At 40.0% G+C, this 21673-nt stretch overlaps 1 protein-coding gene across 2 annotated transcripts in view; it reads left to right on the top strand.

Moving 5' to 3' along the window:
• GUCY1A2 (guanylate cyclase 1 soluble subunit alpha 2) overlaps positions 1 to 13383 on the top strand; it is a 232493-nt gene extending 219110 nt beyond the window's left edge. For both annotated transcript variants that reach the window (XM_088456689.1, XM_088456687.1), the window contains one exon: positions 7455 to 13383. In XM_088456689.1, coding sequence (XP_088312815.1) covers positions 7455 to 7662 — 208 coding nt within the window. In that variant the 3' untranslated portion in view covers positions 7663 to 13383. The remainder of the gene's footprint in view (positions 1 to 7454) is intronic.
• The last annotated feature ends 8290 nt before the right edge of the window (positions 13384 to 21673 follow it).

The following is a 21673-nucleotide window of genomic DNA, read 5'->3' as shown; positions in this document are numbered from 1 at the left end:
CTGCACTCAAGCCTACAATTGGCATCACTGACTGGGACTTCAGCAATGTTAATTTATGTGCGGGAATGGGTGTAGATAGCTGGGTGTTTCTAAACATTGTCCCACCATAAATGGGCTGACAATGCATCCTGTCCTAAGAGTCTGACTCTTAGGACAGTTATGGCTGACATCAGGTTTCTACAATGACTGGTCTATGTTTGCCGTCTTCACTCTCCGCTGTCTTCCTTATTCCAAAAGTGGTGCACCACCGGTAGCTGCACAGAAAGGCCAGTTGACAATGACTGCTTTATCAATGGCAGCTGATCATTCATTCCCTTAATGACAGCTGATATTCCATTAATTTACGTAACAAGTGTACCCCATTCTAGATTGTGGGCTCATTTGGCTAGGGTCATTACTTTTGGTTTTGTGCCTTTGTATGCAGTTTGTGTCACGATCAGTGTCGGTATTTTCACAGGTAACAGAAGTGTTTGCCTCCAGGAGCAAGGTATGGGGGGAGGGTGCAGAGAGGGTAGGTAGGAATATCAGTATATTCAGTCCTGGGCTGTTTGCACACTGTATACCCAACCCCTCGTCCCCTCGAGCAAGAGACTAGTGGTGAGTCTTTTATGGGAGGGGAGGATCACAGATTTGGACATTTGGGTGGTGTATGGTGGGATGGGTTAATCTGATGCCATGGGCAAACTTCCACCAGTAGCCATGATCACCTTATTATACTGTGATATATAATACTTCATTGTTCTGGTAAATCAAGCTATGTTTGGTGGGTTATTGCACACCCTCTGCCCTGAGCCTGTGCACATCTTTGCTATTGTACTGTGTACAGGTTGAGTCTCCCATATCCAAAATGCTTGGGACTAGGGGTATTTTGGATAACGGAATATTCATATTTTGGAATATTTGCATTTAATAATGAAAACTGTTGGGAATAGGACCCAAATATAAACACAGAATGCATTTATGTGTTATATACACCTTATACACACAGCCTGCAGGTAATTTTATACAATATTTTCAATAATTTTGTGGCTTAAACAAAGTTTGTGTACAGAAATTAAATTCATTTATGTTTCATATACACCTTATACACAGAGCCTGTAGGGTCATTTTAAACATTACTTTTAATAATTTGTGTCTTAGAGAAAGTTTGTGTACATTGAACCATCAAAAATCAAAGGTTTCATTATCTCAGTCAAGCAAAAAAAAATCTGTATTTTGGAATATTTGGATATGGGAGACTCAACCTGTATTATATATTATTTTACAGAAAAATTCCATTTCAGTTAGGAGGTGGCTTAGGAATGAACATTTTTTATTGTAAGTAAAACTTGTTTAGCTTCAGGCTATTTGTATGCTTCATGCGACCTCCAGCTGAGTATTGAGGCTAGTTAATAGGATTAAATTAGAGATAGGGTCTACATATATAGAGGAGTCTACTGGAACGTACAGTAATCCATCTTCTGGTTCGGTTTAGCAGCAAAAGGTATATAAACGTAGAGATAACAGACTAATTTCTCCAGGGGCTGTCCAGGGATTGAAGATACGGGATAATTGAATGACATATTTTAGAGATTTATCTTTCCTGTGAATAAGGATTTGATATGGGAATATGAGAGAGAAAACCTACACACAGCATTAAACATATTTTATTGCTCAGAAACATTGATAAGTTACAACTGTGTTGTGTTGGATCAAGTGGTAGAGATTTAAACATGAGTTCATTGAATAAAGAAATAAGTGAGGTTCTGTAGAGTATGAACACATATTGGTAATTGTAGTGACTTTACCTGATCCTTGTGAATCAACTCTGCTGTCCGTCATACAGCTCTGCATGTAGATGGAGATGTATCCTTCGAGAGAGACAAAGTGAAGAAGTTGCCCTTAGCAATTATCTTCTATTACTGTATATACTGTGCTATATAAATGACAGTTAGACGTTGATTGGTTGCTATAGGCAACTTCTCCACTTTATCTCTCTCGAAGGTTTGATACATCTCCCCAATAGCCTTATAAGCCACCATGCAACCTCTTATTGACCCCATACTACCCTCATAATTTGTGTATAATGTCAACAGAAAATCTTTTAATGCTACCAAACCATCATGCCCTGGAGTACTCACCCATTTCTGAGGTCTATAGCCCCTTTTGGGGCTTAAATTCACTCAAGTCCTGACTCTTGAGTTCCACTGCTACAGACTACGGTCATTACTCACCATCTACCAGCAAACTCAATGTGTAATGGTTCGTGTTGTCAATAGTTTTTTTTGAGATTTTTCAAAAGCAATGAGGAATGGGTACAAAAAAAGAGAAGGAGAGGGTAAAGGAGAACATCAGTGGGGAAATTAATACACGGAAATAAATCAGCCAAATACAGGGAAATCTACAGAAGCAATATATAACATGAGACAACGAGGCTTAGTGGGGATGGTCCCGAAGGAGGAGCGGATTGTAGCACTTCAGCAAGGCTAAACACAAGAGAAAGGACAGAAACAGACTCCAGTGCTGAGAGTGGGTAGCTCCATTGCCCTCAGTCTCATATACAGTGTACATGCCAAGGAGACCACTTGAGGATGGGGGAGGAAGCAGAGGTAGAGTAAGGAGCATTTGTTGTCTCCACCAGGAAGGTGTACTGTATATTGGAAACCACTTTATGGATGGTGGTGTGGAATTGTACAGGGCAATATAGGTTTTGGTAGCATGTGTGTTGCTGTCTGATACATAGCTGCAGTTGGTGATGTTCAAATGCAATTTAAGCCTCTCTATTCTGTAAATGGACATGCACACGCTTATCACATATAACAGCACACAAAGGAACCATACATGCTTTCCCTGTGCCATTGTACATCCAAGCCCATAAATAATAGCCTGCGAGATGTGGACAGCTGGGAGATTTCGGTGATGTAGATGCTTGAATTTGAGTGACAATTTTATTAAGCCAAAATCATTGCCCCTTTAAATCTAGTGCCTACATCACACAAATCTCCCTGCTGCCCCCATCTTAGCGGCTATTATATTTGGGCTGTCTTAATGAATACAGATCAGCTGTCACTGCCAATGGGACAAAGGCAATAGGACATGCTGCAACGATGGTCTGTCCTGCATTCAGAGCCAGCCCTAAGGCTAGGGCCAGCTCAGCTTGACAGCGGGCAACAGCGAGACTGCGCCTCTGCTTTTGCTGTCCTACCGTGATTGGAGCTCTCAGCTCAGCTCTGATCGGACGGCAGCTCATACAGCCAGCACCACAGAGAGTGAGGGCAGCAGGCTGTAACAAAAATGGCTGCTGGAGGAGGACTACTGGGCATCCCCAGCCGCAGCAGCAAAGGTCCCATGGACCTTTGCAAAGTCCAGCAGGCACACAGTGGGGTGAGGGCCGCCAATGCTCTTGCTGGCACAGGGCACCAAATTGTCTATTTACAGCCCTGTGGATGAGGATTGCAATAGGTGAGGAGTAATGTATGTTGCTGTCTGCTGCTGTGATCTGTTCTGCTGGTTAATGGTAAGGTAACTGGTAAGGGCCGGCTCTGCCTGCATTAACTTTGAGTTCTTTTCATACAGGGTTCAGTTATCCCAATTGGCAGTGCAAATTAAGCTACATCCAAACAGATGGACACAGCTTAGATTGAGTGTACCACAGATGCAAGGGAAGCCCCAGTGTGTAAGAAGCTTAAACAGCATAACTACAACCAATCAAACAATTTTTTATGATATTATTGCAGTGTTCTGTTAAATGGATATGTACCCATCCTCTTTACATCGGTATGCAGTCAGTACATTAATATCGACAGTAATAAGGTTGACACCAGAGTGCCGAATGTTATGATGTCGGCATGGATAAAATATCGACATCTAACATGTCGACATCTACAAAATGTTGACACTTAAAATGTCAACTTGACATGCTGACATACTATAGACAAAATATTGTCAATACAAATGATAGTGTTAGGATATGGGTTAAGGTTACCATTAGGGTTATCGTTAGGATTAGCGTTAAGGTTAGGATTAGGTAGTTTTAGGGTTAGGGGTTAGCGTTAAGATTAGGGTTTACGTTAGGCGTCAGGGTTAGCGATAAAAGGGTTTGTTTTACAATTGCTTGTCACATTCTCACCATGTCGATTTGTGGATAGTGTCGACATGCCACACTTCGATCTTGTTGTCTACATTCTCTACATAATATACCGAACCTCTTTAGATTATTAACTGCATTCTATAGATTGAAGTGCCCTTATGTTAGTAATTTTCCAGGAACTTGACCCTCGGACATCTCTCTATTTTACAAGACAGGATTGAAGCAATGGCACAAGGGGCATGATACTGTAAGGATCGCAACTGCGATCGCAATAGCGATTACGCACACAGTGTCACTGCAATGATATGCTAATGATTGCAATCGCAATGCCATACACAGCCTAACATACGGACACCCCCCTTACCTTAAACGCATCCGTAGTACTTAGCAAGACTGCAAAACCATCGTACCAGAGTACCATCGCAGCCTCACGCACACTTGCACAAGGTATGACCTTACTCAGGAATCGCTAACCTCATCGCACGCAGTGCGCTCAAGCTGCGTATGGCATTGCAGTGGATAATTTATGCACGTCCCTGCAACGGTGCTCAAACACACTGGCATGCCTGCGTTTCGCCAACCACCCCCCGTCACCACCCCCAAACAGTACTTCCTGTCAAACACTCTGCGATGGGTCTGCGTAGTCACTGCGATCGTAGTCCCGATCGCAGTGGAGTGTTCGCGCACTGCGATGCACACCCATGCGCAGAACGCAACAATTGGCCGATTGCGCGTGTAATCGCAGTTGTGATCGCTGCTGAATCAGGCACAGGGTCTTCTACTAATGCCAAACATTTTTATCAAAAGCAACGGATATGTCTATTGGGCACAATTCTAATTTCTCAGTGTTTTACAAACAAAGGAAAACAAATACATACTGTAAGGTTTTGATTGGTAAAAAACTGGCCTCACTTTTGTACTGCCTTATTAGTTATTGTACCCTGTCAAATTATTTATGCAAGTAATTTGTATTATGGTGGTTTTATTCAGCAGTATAGATGATAACAGCCGCAGTCTTTAGTCACACATGACAATTAAAAAGAAAATGAATAACGCTGCTGTTTTCCAGGTAAAGTAAATTTGTTAGTTGGGAGAATTTCCATATAAGCACACAACTGATGTGATCCTCCATGCTGTGCTAATAGTAGCCTTTCCTCACCTGTGCCAGACTATGGGGCCTATTCATCATAACTAAAACATTAGATGGAAGTATTTAGGTTTAGAACTCACATGGAGTTCTACCTAATTACCGGAGGATTTCATCATTCCTCCTCCCCATAACTATCTATTCGAGATAAGTTGTCATTTTTGCGATGACAGCTTTTCAGGAAATAGTTACTTTTCCCTCTCTACACTAACTTACCGCAGCTGTAATCAGTGCTGCACATGCACCGTTACGTTCACAAAATTCTGTGTCCCCCCCACCCCCCTATGCTCACCTCCCTGTCCCCCACCTACCTGGCCGCTGCAGCCGCGGACCCCGACCTCCCGTCTGAAGAGGAGAAAACAGTAAAGTAAAACTGTTCTGCCTGGAGAACAACAGTCGGAGCAGCAGCCGGAGCCGGAGGAGGGACCAGGGAGCGACGGAGCGAGACGGAGGAGGACATGCCCAGCTGAAAGCAGGTAACTGTAACCCGCTATGCGCCACCTGAGAGTGGCGTATAGTAACAACATCACATTCCGAATATACATCATTTTCGGAATTTGTTGAATAGCCTCATTTCTACATCCCCATACTAATGTACTAATGTATGGGGAGTGTGGAAATTAACACAGGCGGACTTAACCAGGAGATACGGTATCAGTGATATCTCCTGTGTTAATGAATACTAAAATAATGGTAATTAAGGAAAATGTCCTTAAAACCGTTATTTTAGTGTTGATGAATAGGCCCCTATAGCTGTACCTGGGCAACCAGGAACGATATGTAGACATTCTAACATGTCGACATCACGTCATTGTCTAACTGGTGAATGTCGACATGGTCAACATTATGAGCAAGTCAACATTCTCATGTCGACATGATGATGACTGTGGACCTATCGTACCCAAGCCCCACTAGATGACGTTCTGTGGGTTCTGCGCAACGTGGCATACTAGTGACTCAATGTTGTGTTTCACGGAGCCGCATAGGTAAATATGCTATGTAGCCTTTCGACATATGTGGGCTTGTGTCTCAGTGCAGCTACTGTAACATCTTCTGCTAGACTCCAGTATGCACGGATTTACTTTTCCTGACAGTGTTGACAACCAAACCTTTTCCACCCCCTTTAAAATATCAATTACGGAACCAACATCCACAACTCTACAGTCCATGATGGAAGGGAGAGTACCTTGCCCCCGGTGGCATTGATTTATTTATTTTTGAAATGAGACCCTACTTGTTCCTTATGGTTTTTAGAAAAAGGGATAACTCCATTTTGCATTAGAATAGATAATCTTATTCTGCTTTATCATACTGCCACCTTACATGAGGTTTTCTCTTGTCAATTCTGTATTATTTAGTTCTGAATGTAACCTGATATTACTGCTAATGTAAAATCAATGCATGTAATCCTTGGCTGTGTCTGGAAACAAGTGTGCGGAATGTAGAACACTTTATTTATTATTATGCAGAAATGGATAACATTTCCAGGAGGTTTTTGCTTTCAACATCATAATAGCCTTCAGCTGTGATTCTACAACAATCGCTCATATTACAGATAATTATAGCACTTCTTTAAAAGGATGAATACTAATGAGATTTTTTGCCAAGCTAATTGCTCTTTTTTTTTTTGCATGGTGAGAAAATGGCACAGGGGGGTCCTCTAATTACTTCCACTTTTTTTTTAAATTACTCACCGATAAATAATCCCCAAATATCTACCCCACTGGCTAGGTGTAGATGATAATCACTGTATTATGTTGATTTCAGGTGAAAAAATAAAAGTAAATGTATTTAGTTAGACATTTTCGGCAGCTTCTGCAAACGCCTTAGATACACGACTGTCAGTTGTCGTTACTGTGTCTGCAAATAAGTTCATGTTATAAGTATCAGAACAAATACACTTGTACTGTATAGTTTAATTGTAAACTGTGGAGTTTTTGATACAGTGGAGAAGAGAAGGATCTTATCCATCTGTGGTATGGTGGGCAGACCACAGGTTTGGAGAATTAGGATGATTGAAAGTTGTTACATGATATTGCTATAAGCAGTTTACTTTGAAATTAACCTCAGCTCAGTGACGGGCAACTTGCTAAACTTCAGGTACCGCACGGGTGGCACTCTAACCTTCAAAAGTTCTCCACATCATGGCCTGTTCTTTTTTCTCAGCTCCTTAATTCATTTTAATACAGTAGATGTATTTTATGTAAATATGTTTGTTTTCTCTTTCCCTGTACACAGGCTTTTAAAAGGGGAAGAAACTTTTGAATTCATTCCCCGGTCACGTGAGGAGCTTCCAGAAAACTTTCCAAAGGAAATCTCCGGGATCTGCTATTTCTTGGAGGTGACAGGTGGTCAAAAACAGCCAAAGCACTCAATAACATCCGTCAGAATGAGAAAGGTTTCTTACAACATTGGCACTATGTACCTGAGGGAGACAAGCGTATGAAACCTTCTACAGATCAAAGACTCTTGAAAAAAAAAAAAAAGCACAAACCCTTAACTGGGTCAAGACAGGAGTGTAGAGCATCCTTCTGTGCCATTAAACTGCAAAGAACTCAATGCTGAGAACTCTGCATTAAGCCAGGCAATAATTATTTATTTTGGTGGTGAGTGACACGTGTCCGGAACCCAGCTGGTGTTACACAGAGGATAGAACCCAGAAGTTCCGTTCCCTGGTGTTTCCATTTGAACAAAGAACCATCTCACCCCAAAATATCCAATCTAGGAGTCCACAAAATGTTTCACAATGTTCATACTTATAATAATAACAGACTATTTTAGATTATATTTTGTCACAGTGTTTGTACACCTGATTTTAGCCATCTGCTTGTGAACACCTCGGAAATTCACCATGTGAATGGCAGCTGTACCCAACCAGGATTTCATAGCCAAACCCCACAGTGACGTGCAATTGTTGGTTAAGTGACCCGTAATTATATAAAACTCATTTCAATTTGGAATATTACCATGGCCAATATAATTGTAACACAATAATCATCATAAGTTATGATGTCATAGTTTTGTGCAATACGCAGCTGTCATACTACATTAGTAGGCGATTATTTTCAATGTAGTGTTAACGAATTTTCGGTTTCTGGTTGTTGCTTTCATTTAGTTTTACCCGCATAAGCAGGATTTTTAATCAGCATGTGTATAAAAATAATATATATTTTAATTATGTCTAGTTATGTAAAACTCAATATGCAGCATCACATGAGTGTGTACGGTAAGAATATAACTGACCACCATAGCATCTGAATGTAATTTCTAAATGCTGTTATATTGTAAACAGGAAAGCATTTTCCTGACCATTTCTATTGAAATATTTAACCTTTCATCAATTTCATCAGTGTATATAACGATAGGTACAAACATTTTAAAAATTTCGGAGAAACGCGTGACTCACTGTATATCACTGCATTAAAATAGTTAGTTGTCAATGTAACAAATGGCATTAATACCTATTATAAGTATTTCTCTATCCTAACAGCCATGCTTATAAAACAAAATTTAGTCCCTTACGAAATTTACTATCATTTTTTAAAGAAATATATGAATACATTTAAAAAAAGAATGTTGATTATTTCATTTCTGAACACTTAGTACAAACCTAATTGTACTAACTTACCAAATTGAGTACTGTGATGTCGGATGCTTATTTTATGTTTATTTTTATATTTATTTTATGTTTTTAACTTTGTCCTAACATCTCGGACTTGATTCAGCTGTGCTCACTGCTGCGTCAGTGCTGCGCTGTTGCAAACGCTAGTGTCAGCCGTCCCCGTGTAGTAGCCAGCATTTCAATTTGCCGCCCCATTTATCATACCATCTGTGTTGCTCACAATAGAATCGTTGTGCGTACAATCTGGGTAATGCATGCGTCGTAGGGGTTTTTTTTTTAAATGTTCGCGCATGCGCAGTAGCAAATAATCGCTCAGCTACATGAACATCGGCGGTGCGTTCGCTTTGCATGAATCAGGTCCTTCATCTTAAGACACACTTTAAGAGATATTCTCCCCTTTTCGGGACAAGCAGTACAAAACAAATGACCTATTTCTAGGTCTTTTAATGCTTCTGAGGCCTGTACAAGTGAGAGCATCTCTTCAGAAGTTTGTCTTGAAATATTAATTGTTATTCTGAATATAAAATCATCAAATATTACAGTAGTCAACTTTGAAATTTCACAGGTGAACATCCTTTTTCCTACATAATGAATAAGTAGAAAATAATTGAATATTCTTATTTTTTCTCTTTTATATAATGACGGTGTGTATAACACACAAAGGACCATATACAGTATATAGTAATAGCTTACAGGTTCAGGAAGTGCTGATGTTTGGTTGATTTAGTCGCAGGGTACAAAGCGTCAATTGAATTAAAAGGTATTGCCTTTAAAACGATTCCTGGTTTAAATCTTGCGGCTGAATCGCTGAAACAGCTACACTTTCCGCTACCCGCAGGCTACTCCATTTGGCCCGTAGAGTCATGCATGACGACATTAACGCAGTTCACCAAATACTGTACTTACAAATCACAGTTATTGAGTATTGGAGACTGGTTATCAACTCCTTGAAATGCATATATTTTGTTGGCTTAGATAATTTATGATTTGTATTCTTCATTTCAGTTCATGTTGCATATTATTTACTTATAGGACACAGGGATCGATGTTGCTACCACTGTCTATGGAAAGATTTAATAAAAATCTGTACGGTAGAAATATTTGCACAATATAATCACTGTCATTTATAACAGGCAATGCAAAGCAAAAGTGCCCATAGACTATCTTTAAGTTTGAGAAGAGGACTCTCTCTGCAGTATGACATTGTGCATATGTTTGGCTATCTTGGATGGTTCGGGATGTTCCTCACACGCCTTCAATATGCTTTTGCAAGTCATGTGCATGCATTTCCTGTCCCCCTAATGACTCACTCTTTTCATAGTTATAGACATAATATGGGCTTATACACAAGAGGCCTGGCAATTTCAAATGCAACCATACAGTATGTATCGATTTTTTGCATACTGCTCATGCATCGTGGGCTACATACATTTCTTTGTCAATGTACAAACGATTCAGAGTCAGGCATATCTCAGCTGTCTACATGTGGTCGCTCAGATGGGCATCTTTGGGTGGCAGCTGGCGGCAATAGTGCGAACTCATAGAAGAGAGCTGTAACATGGGTGTGTGTCGTGAGCATGTAGCCAATGTTACTTGCTATTCTGAGCCATTCATAATACATGGTGGGTACCAAATTCAGTTGTATCACTTGGGGTAGGTATACTGTAAGTGCCGATGATAATTCTGACAGCTTCTCTCACATCCTAGAGAGAGAGGCCCATGCTATTGCATAGATACGTACGCTTTAGAATGTACCTTGGCATTCAGTTTGCATTTCATTCGCACAGCCGGCATCCAGAGTTGAATTTGCATTATGTTAAACTGAGAATCAGGCCCTATAGTCCGTGTGTTGTGCATGTAGTGAATGTTTGAGTTATGTTAGGGACATTTAAGGTCTGGCCTACTTTTTGGAACTCCCTTCAAGGAGATCCCAAAGTGGAAGTCAAAAGGGCAAGTGTGGGGAGTGTGATGTCCGAATTCGGCACTGCCCCTGACACCATTAATCACACAGTGGGGATTGTGAGGTTACGATGATGCACCAAGGGTAGCGGGGTCTAGGAGGGTGGTTAACAGACCCTTCCAAAAATTCTGTGGTCTCAGAGAGTAGGCAAGTATAGTCTGGCCCAAATGATCCTACTAGTTGTGTTTAAGTGCTGCATGTGTTCATACACTAAAAGTTACAGTCACTAAATGGATGCGGAGTCCAGGAGAAAATATGCTACTGTATGTTATGATTGAACTTTAAGAAGGAAAGGGAAGAAGCTAGAAGGTCTGACAGATACTTTGGGCTCTATTTATTACAATCCGCATACTGAATGCAGATTGTAGCATGATATTAACGACTGAATTCGCATTGCGAATTCAGGCAATATCACAGGGATTTACTACAAATCCCTTGCAGGGACAGAGCTTGCGAGAAAGCTCTGTCCCTGCGAATCCCCTTCGGAGCCTTATCTACTCCAATTGCCCTGTAATAACTATAGGTAATACTAAAATAATGTTCATAAATAGAGCCCTATATGAGCTGGAGATGTAAGTTAATGTTATTCTGGAGTTGCTTTGGAAAGTTGACTTAGTTTCCCAAATATTTGAATAGAAGCCATATTGAATTTGTGGTAAGTGTTTTCTACACAAAACAAAGTCATTCAAACACCCCCTTCGCCAATTTTATGTAAAAGTAGAATCTGAAATATATACACATTTACTACAAAAAAAGCAGAGATGCCATATTTAAATAGTGGGATTAACTGAACCAAGCAATCTGTTCTGGATTTATAACCATATGAATAACCCAAACTCTGTTGTTAACGAATTGTCCATTACATGTAAATCTAGTGTTCACTCTAGCTCTGGCGGCAGACAGGGCGCCGGAGCCAGAGAGGGAACTTCCGCGTGTGCTGAAGGGGGCATGGCTATTAAAAAGGGGGCGTTTCTATAAGACGCGTCACCTTTTCGTCACTCGGGGCCGTGCCCGGCACTTACGGACACGCCGGGCAGTCCCTAAGCGCTGCCGACAGGTAGAATAGATGGCGGGCGCATGCGCCCAGCGTCTATTCTCCGCCGGTGACCGGGTCCCCGCACATTTCCCCACCCGCGGGACACTGCGACCCGCGGGTGAAGACGGCACCCGCAGGCTGTCTTAGCGGTGCGCTGCGCGGTTAGGGCAGGGTGCTTTTTGCCCTCCAGGAGGAGGGCAGGGCGCAGCGCCCCGCTAAACAGCCTAGCAGGAACGCTATAAATCTTTGTGGATGGAATCTTCGATTTGCTTTAAAAAATGTATCTCACCGGATTGCGCCATACTTGTGTATGTCTAGATCCCTCGCAGTGGTTCTAGGTGAGAACACGTGTGGGTGTGTGCAAACAAGCAACAGTAACTAATCTTCCTGTCCTTTTGAAACTTTGGGAGATATCACAAATCACCTTTTATACTATGCTAACATTATGTTGCCTAAATTAGTTTGTGAGTATATTAATATCACTTGTCAATTGTTTGCATCCTACCTACCTACCCCGGGATGTCCTTAAACCTAAACCCCCCATCCCCGGCCTAACCTTAACCCACATACTTACCATCGGGATGCCGGTGTTGGTATCTTGATGTCTTCGTGATGGTGGCGTTGGCATTCTGACGGGCGTCGGGATTCCGCCGTCAGTATATTGACATCCGCCATCCCTATAGCTGGCATCCTGACCGCATCCCCATTAAAGTAATTATCCTGGAAACAACAATTTTGTATACTGCATGAATGTTCAGCCAATCGATTCTCTAGGAACCAGTGACATCACTGCAGTTCTACAGCAATCAGATCTCTCCATAGACAGCAATAGCAGGATCCTGTCAGGAACTACACCCAAAATAAACAGGTGAAGAGGCATTCGTGCCAAATAATAAAAAACAATAATGTTGATTTTGTTTTTATGCATTGTAAAGTGAAGCTTATTTATTGCCCTTTCATAGCTTAACAACAATGTTTAATGATCACTTTAGAGAACATTGTGTCTGTTGTGTACATGACCTGTCTTTACATATTTTCTATTTATATATATATAAAAATATATGTATAACATAAAACACCCGATAATTGCATGGTAAGGTATCGTCATAGGAGCTCCTAAAATTATCTACAAATGGTATTATTTGTTATTCAATCAAATTTATTCTGTAATATGATTGTTTTATCTTAGGTTTATTGTAAGTGCCATAAGTCTCAACGCGTTGTTATTCATCATTTCATTATTATTGTATATAGTGTATTCAGAGTCATCTATATAGTCACTTTAAGGCTGTAGAAGATGTATGATTGACATCATTTAGGATTTTTGTTAGACAACTGTTAAAGTTCTAACACAAATTTTAAGAAAAATTATGTAATTTGTTTGGTTTATATAAAAAAAAGCAATTGCCAAGAGGTGACCAAAATATCACACATATAAGACTTATTTTGGTCCAAAATATAAAGTCTCATTTTTCCTAACATGCACTAAAATATCTATGAATGTAACCATTTATTAACATTAATTAAACTGAAGATATATGGTTCATAACATACGTTTATGCTTGTTTCAGTTATTGTATATAATGCCTATATAATTACTCCCAACGCTCTTCAGCAAAGCATTTCAGTAAACTCAGACAACTAGTTTTGTCCACACCATGGGTCTACAGTCAACTGATGTGCTCCACTAAAGACAACACTTTCTCTTCTTTTTGTATGACAACACTTTCTCTTCTTTTTGTATGACAACACTTTCTCTTCTTTTTGTATGACAACACTTTCTCTTCTTTTTGTATGACAACACTTTCTCTTCTTTTTGTATGATGCTTTTATGAGTTGTTATTAGGCAGCACTACCGATGGAAATGTATTGATACTAATATCTAATACGGGTATTATTGAGTATTAACAAACCATAAATCTATATACGTGTGCAGAAGGTTTTTCCTTTGTACCATTTGCAGACTTTGGGCCTGATTCAGAGCCGTTCGCTATTTGCGGTCGTTCGTTCAAAAACAAGGGGTGGCTATTCAAATGATCCGTTCGCAAATTGCAGTCTGTTCACACCTCTAAGTCTGAACGAGCGAGCAAAACATACGCTCGTTTATTTGTTAAAAACGCCCCCTGGCCGCTCGCACCATACGTCATGTCCGCTATTTATTAGATTAATCGAGTACATCGACCAGCGTATGAACTGCTCGCTATTCTTGTGGTTGGTTTTTGCTACCACAATCTTGCGAGCAGTTCTGGCTATAAAATAACCCAGTGACGTGGTCAATGACGCTGCTGTATTAATTATGCACACCTTTAAAATGCCCGTTTTGACCTTTAAGCACGCCTGCGTTCGGATCTCCACTCCCCATTTTCAAGCACCTTCCCCTGTTACCACCCACATACTCCTCATTCTGTCACTCAAAATAGCAGGCATTCGCTATATTGCGAGCACATGAATTTCGGCCGCACTGACTGGTTCGCGCATGCGTATAACGATCCGTACGCATGCGCAGATGTGCGAACATCGCTCGGAACGAGCGTACTGCCGCTAGCGAGTGGCTCTGAATGAGGGCCCTTATCCTTAACTGTTCTGTATAATCATTCCCCCAATTATTTTTGTTCCACCCAGAATTTCCCCCTAATTTTTATTCCACCCAGATTTCCCCCATAATTGTTTTCCTCATAACCTTATTACACCCTAACCAAAGCACAGAGAAGAATGACACCTCGCCGAGGGGAATTTACAAAGTTCCGTAGTAGCAAAACAAAAGTAGAAGATTTTATCATCAGAATTTCACATCTCTCCCAAAATCCTGTTTTTCTGCAACTTTGCACATTCTTAGCCATACTGTAGCCTTGCAAGTATTTCAATACACATCCTGCACTACCGGTAAAGACCTGAAGTATTTGGTGAAAGTTTTTGTTTTAATTCTAAAGTTGACTTAGCTTAAAGTTGAAGGGATGTTTTTTTTATGTAAAACAAATTTGGCCAAAACAATATTAATGTAAATGAGAAATAATTTAATGTAATTCTCCCACATGTGTTAATATTAGCTGAAATCTACAATTCTATATACTAAAAATGTTTTATCTGCAATATATGGTGTAATACAGAATGTACAATTTAGCTAAGCTTTTTTTTTTAAAATATATATAAAATATTATTAGTACTGCTTAAAAATATATAATTGAGATATTCTTGTGTCATATGCTTCACTATAAATTCATACATACAGGACGCTACATAAAACAACAAAAGCTGGATCTTGTCTGGCAAAAGAGATTTATAGGGGTATTCAATATGGGAGCGAAAACATAGTTTTTGCGTTAATATCGCACTTATGACATCATTATCGCAGGTTTTAGTTTTACACTGTATTCAATGTCAAAGATTTTTCGCAGGTTCAAAAAGTCTTTGATAAAAAACGGGGATAACTTTTCACCATTGAATAGGTGTCGAAAAAAAGTGCAGAATTGGGGTTTAGGGGTGCAGGCTTAAAAAAAATAGCCTGCACCCCTGGGAATGACATTTAAAAAAGAACTGTGTCAAAAAAAGTAAAAAAAAATAGGGACACCCCAAAAAATTAATTTAAAAATCGGGGTGAAAAAAAATGGGAAAAAATTGTTTAACAATAGGGAAATAGGTTCAGGGCTATTCTGCAAGTATGCGGCAGGTGTTTTCTAGAATAGATTTATAGCGGCAGGTGCACAATTGCAGAATTTTTAAAAACTTACTTTAGGGACATCAAAATATGCTAGTACCCATTTTCATGTACCCCAAATTTGATGGGACCACTTAAAAAAATGAAAAAAATAACCTAAGTGCTCTTCTGCATCACTTCTTCAATGTCGGGAAAAAACACCTGCTGCGGCTATTTAAATCCCCGACTTTCAATTACAGGCTAAAACGGGGGTACCCATAGTGATCCCCCATGTTTTTACAACTTTAGGGGGGTCCTACAATTTTTTTAAGGAAAAATTCGTAACTTTACGCAAATCCAACTTCGCAGGCTTTCGTTTTCGTTAATTTCATATTGAATACGGGGATAAGCGGGCGCGCGCCTGATACTTTAATGCAGGTAAAAACTCCGATATGAAACGTAAACTTCGACAGCGAAGTTTACGTTTCATATTGAATACCCCTCTTAAACTTTAAACAAAAAATATAATTTAAATATTTAACTTTTTTAGTATGGAAATAATTGCTTTTGTTTTGCTTTTACACTAAAATCAGTTTATGAATGCATAATCTGTAAATACTTGTAAAAAGGGTGAAAGATGCTGTGGGGTAAATGTAGTATCCTGCGGACTGCAGTCATCGGCGAGTTCTGTGCGAGACTGCCCGATATTTGGAAGTATCAGTTATTTAAAAGGCAAAATCAACCTGTTATTGCATTTTAAATTACAGCTACTTTCAAATTTCGGGCATGGAACTTGCCGATGCCTGCAGTCCGCAGCCTATTACATTTTCCCCCTTGTCTCTGTTTCCTGTCCTTTGTGTCCTCAACTCTGATTTAACTTACACATTGATTAAGGAGTCATTTTAGTTTTGGTCTGTGGCAAAAGCCTGCTACATAATTTTGTGAGCAAGGAAGACAGAATGCTCCATTTGAAATAGTTACTCTGTCTCCTATTATAGTATTTTCCTTATTTTCTGAGCTTCCAACAGTGACTTGATTCATGCATCATGTGTATTGCAGAACATAACTTAAGTGCAAAGTACGGATTACAATTTGGCATTAAAAGTTCCCTTTAATTTTAATGCACAAATACTTTTGTTGAGTTTGCATTATACAGTATGTACCTGCATTTGTGTTAATAAAGGTAATCAACATGATTATCATTGCTTAAAAAAATAGAAATTAATTTAAAAAATATAACGTGTGTATAGATATATCATGAATACTTTTATAATTACTTGTATCAGAATGCCTCCTGGCTGATGTTAAAATGTGGTCCTGATTATCATATATTTTTCTAGATTTGTGATATTTTTATCATTTCAGATTTTTTTTTCCAATGCAAGTTAGAGCTCATAGCTCAGGTTCAGTGCCTCCAGCACAAGTTAGAGCTCACAGCTCAATGCCTACATTGATAGGTAGGACTTCTAGCTCAATGCCTCCAATGCAAGGTTAAGCTCTTGGTTCAGTGCCTCCAGCACAAGGTAGTGCTCGAAGCTCAGTAGTACCTGAAGTGTAAGGTAGAACTCAAAGCTCAGTGCCTCCAGTGCAAGGTAAAGCTGAAAGCTTACTGCCTCTTGTACATGGTAGAGCTCAAAGATCTGTGCCTTTAATGCAAGTTAGAGCTCATAGCTCAATGCCTACAGAGACAGGATGAGCTTCTAGCTTAATGCCTCCAGTGCAAAGTTGAGCTCTTAGTTCAGTGCCTCCACACAGGGTAGAACCCCTAGCTCAATATCTCTATTGCAACGTAGAGCTTCTATGTCAAAGACTCTAGTTTAGGTTAGAGCTCCTTGCTCAATGCCTCCAAAACTAGATACAGCTTCCAGCTCAACCGCTCCAGTGCTAGGTAAAACTCCAAGGTCTATAGCTCAACTGCAAAGTATAGCTTCTAACTCAAGGTTTCCAGTACAAGTTAGATTTCTTAGATCAATACTTCCAGTACAGGTTAGAACCCCTAGCTCAATTACTCCAGGACAGGTTCGAGTGTCTAGCTCAATGACACCATTACAAATTAGAGTTCATAGCTCAATCCCTTCAGTACACTTTAGGATTCCTGCAACAATGCATCCTTTGCAAGACACAGTAGAACTGCTGACTTACTGCCTGCCGTACTTTGTCCTATACATCTAGGGGTTTCTGCCACTCATATGAGGATGGCGATAATAGTGGAAAATTACTTAACAAAAATGATTAAATGAAAAAAGCATTGTTTCAATGTTGAGAAGTTTTAAAAAATTGTATCTATTCTTTTATTATTATTTTTTTTAATGGATATGAATGTCCTGCAGTAGGGCTTAATAGCCTTCAGTTTTGCTCACACCATCCTGAGCTGCGCTGAAAAAGAGGGATAGTAACCCCTCTCCCAGGCGCGATGCTGATTATGGGACAAATCATTTTCTTTGTCTCTGCATTTTAGCAGCATTTAAATGATGTGCAAGGCAACTGGCGTTTAAAGTCATTGAATTGCCCCAATAAGGTAAATGGGATGAGAGGATCTAAGGTTTGTGAATTTAGAGGTCTGGCATCAGCAAATTATATCAATGTAAAAATAAGCAATGAACAAGAACAGTGAAACTAATTTGCAGTGTGACCACAGAGTCATAATCCAGTTTTGTAACCTGTCTCTGACCTAACAGCTTTAGGGAGGAGATGTATTAAGCATTAAAGAGAGATGAAGTGGAGAGAGACAAAGTACAGTATCAACCAATCAGCTCCTGTCACTTTACAGGCTGTGTTTGAGAAATGGCAGTTAGGAGCTGATTGGTTGGTAAAATGACAGGAGCTGATTGGTTGGAAAAAAAGACAGTTAGGAGCTGATTGGTTGGAAAAATGGCAGTTAGGAGCTGACTGGTTGGTACTTTATCTCTCTCCAAGGCTTAGCACATCTCCCCCAACCCTATGCATTTGCCTAGGCTGCAGTACTTGTAATCTACAGTAGGTCTATCTTTGCTAGTTAAATTGTTAAGTAAACCACAGCAACCAATCTGACAGTTGTTGTCATAAGTCTAAACTGCTAGACAATCAAAGCAAATATCTCATTGGTTGATGCGCTTTAGCAAACATACTCAACTCCAGTAGAGTTGTAGAGAGCTCCCAATGTGTCTATATATTACTACCATTGAGTTCACAAAATAAGCAGATGTAATGTACTCTATCTTATAAAGAACAAATGAGGAAAGGACTCAGCATGGACTAATCTAAAATCTACATGAGTTCAACAGTAAAATACAAATATCATTGTAGAGACTGCAATCATAGCATGCACGGTATCATTAAGAGTGTTAGAAACAAAACGTGTTTGAAGTATATTTTTACAGCATACTGATGTTTGAGGTTTTCACGTAACTTGTCAGCCTTTCTTTTGCTTTTTTGTTTTTTGTAACACCACATATTGGCAACATGTGACATCTTCTGCAATCATAATTAGATCAATGCTTATGGCTGGTTTATTTCTGCCCATGCTGCTTTTGCAGACAGCGGTCAATTAAATATCAATTTTCTGAGTCTATATTTAGCAGCCAGCCTGCTGTATTCTGAAATTCGGGGCTAATAAACGCATCAGAAAATGACATGACCAAGAGAATAAAAAAAAAAAAAGAAAACAGATTTCTGCAGCATACTTGGAACATTCCGCTTTAGCGTAACGCATTTTGCAACATTAATCCTCGGAAGTGAAGCTACAGAACTCAGAGATCCATTACCTGCACAACAGAAGTTTCAGCCCTCCGGCGTGTTTCAAGTCATTTATAATCGAAGACAAAAGATGCCAGTTATTGTTGCCACGGAGACAGCGACGTCTTTTATGAATAAATCAGCAAGCCAAAGACACTAAATGTATCCAAGTGTGCAGTAAACAGCATGCTCACCCCTTACTAAGTTATTTTACGTTAATCTATTTCAATCAAGAGATAGAGATATCTTCTCATGAAGGTAAATTAGAGGCTTAATGTTATTTTAATTATTTTTATTATCTTATGTTAATAAGCCGCCACAAATATCTGCAGCGCTGTATGTATCTACTGACAATTCAGTTTGTAAAACTTTATGCGTACCTGGCATAGTAACAATATTTTTTTTTTTAAAGAGGTAGAGTACCTCATGAAAACATTTTTTTTGACTATACTTTCTAGATTTTCCATATTTAAAAAGTCTTGTTTTGATTTAAAAATGGCATTTGTATACAAATGTCCCCCATATTTATCTATACTATAGTATGGAAACAACATCGAAGTTATCATCCTGTTTTCCAGAGTATTGCCACAGTACCAATGACTGCTATGGCTGCCTGTAAATTTGAGAGAATATGGAATGAGCATGTGAGACACTAGAGAATAACGAATATCTTCATGTGTTAGCCACATACTCATAAGTAACCCCTGCTTGCCTGAATGGCTGGTGGTATTATGGTACATTGTGACTTTTACATTGTAATACCCTCTTGTCAGCACTCAGGGGCCTATTCATCATCGAAGGCCATATGGCGTCCGATGATATAGTATCGATCTCGCTGCGAGGGATACTTAAGTATCCAACTAGCGGCAGGGGATAGATTACACCAGAGCAATTCATCAATGCTCTGGTGAGGGGACAACTGCTCCGAAAAGCAGCTGTCCCCTCGGTTAGTATTGCAGGTACAGAAGTAACAGGTACAGAAGTAGTTACCTCCTCCCCCTAGGCCAGGCTACGCATGCATGACCCGAGGTCAAGCATGCGCACAGCTGCCGGGGAGTCGATGAGAAGGTGGTGGAGGGATCCGCTCAGATCCCTCTTCGCATCCCCGGAAATCCTTCCCATAGGATGGAGCGGGGCTACGGGAGCAAGCTCCGACTGAACATGGTGCTTGTTCTCTGCAGCAAACTCCGAAAACTTTCAGTTTTCGGAGTTTGCTGAATATCAGGGGGTCCTATCAGTCCCCTGGTGATGAATAGCCCAGTAAGTAAAATATGCGGAAACAGGTATTTCCTCATGGTTACCGGGACATTTATAAATGATTAATAGGCCCCTCAGTCTCTCCAACCTCAGGATCCTGTTGGTTAAATTTAGCAAACAGGTGATGCTGATAGCAGTAGAACAGAGGTAAGGCATTTGTAGTTGGTAAACTGATGCACAGATACCTCTGATAAAAAGAGACAGTCTCGTCATGTACTTGGTTGTATACTTCTAAGCACACCTTATAGCATTCAGGTATAATCAGAACTACAGATGGACAGACAAGGCTGGCTGTACTGACCTGGTAACTGGTAAACAAGGAAGCAGGAGACACAGACACAGTAACTAAGATAAGGTGATAAATGCCAGCCATAAACTGGTACAGACTACTGTAGGACATACTGACAATAATGTGACAAGACTGTAATTAAGATAGTTGTCATGAAGACCACGTTTTACCAGAAGTTTACAAACTTATGGTAAACCTAGATGAAACCTTGGGCATCAGGACATTCAAATGCTGTATGACCCCTCTGAGAACACAAGGTAACATGGATCATCAATGTAGACATGTTTTAAGAACACAGATGACTGATGGCTGCATTATTAATGTGTCTTCAGAGTAAAGCAAGTGGAAAAATTGCTTACATATGCAAGGTCTTTGTTGGATTTGCAGTGGGATGCTTTTGTAGACTAAGCAAGCGCTACATCCAGTGGGTGCAGGGTGTGTGGCGCTGAATTGGGATGGGGGGGCATACCACACAGCCTGTGCCAATTACATTTAAGGACCTTGCAGCTGGTAGTGAAAATTTTGCAGGTGCTTACTTCAGGAAAATGACGCCAGCACAGTGGTGGATTTCCCACTCATATTCTATTGGATCAAACAGGTTTGTAAAAATTGGCAATTTGGTAAAATGCCTCAGCCCCTTGTATTTAATTCTGTACTTAAATAAATTCTAAAGCCAACATTTTTGTCATCACCTATATAGGTGTTCAACACCCATCAACTGGTCAATATTGTTGGAAATATGTGTGTACAGGCTTGTAGGTATAGCAGAGTTCCTGTACACACCAGCGGATTCCCTGAATCTATGAACAGTTCAGTGGGTTATTGGAGATATAACAGGTACAGCCGTACCTGTCTCTCAGTGTGGCGCTCAAACACCATGACAAGATGGCACCATGCATGCGCAGTACTTAGGTCGGCGACCATCTTGGAACAGGGAATGAAGCC

The sequence above is a fragment of the Taudactylus pleione genome, unplaced genomic scaffold (assembly GCF_031769625.1).
Source record: "Taudactylus pleione unplaced genomic scaffold, aTauple2 ptg000711l, whole genome shotgun sequence".
Lineage (NCBI taxonomy): Eukaryota > Metazoa > Chordata > Amphibia > Anura > Myobatrachidae > Taudactylus > Taudactylus pleione.
The sequence above is the reverse complement of the archived record's forward strand: the minus strand, read 5'-3'. Positions and strand labels throughout refer to the sequence as shown.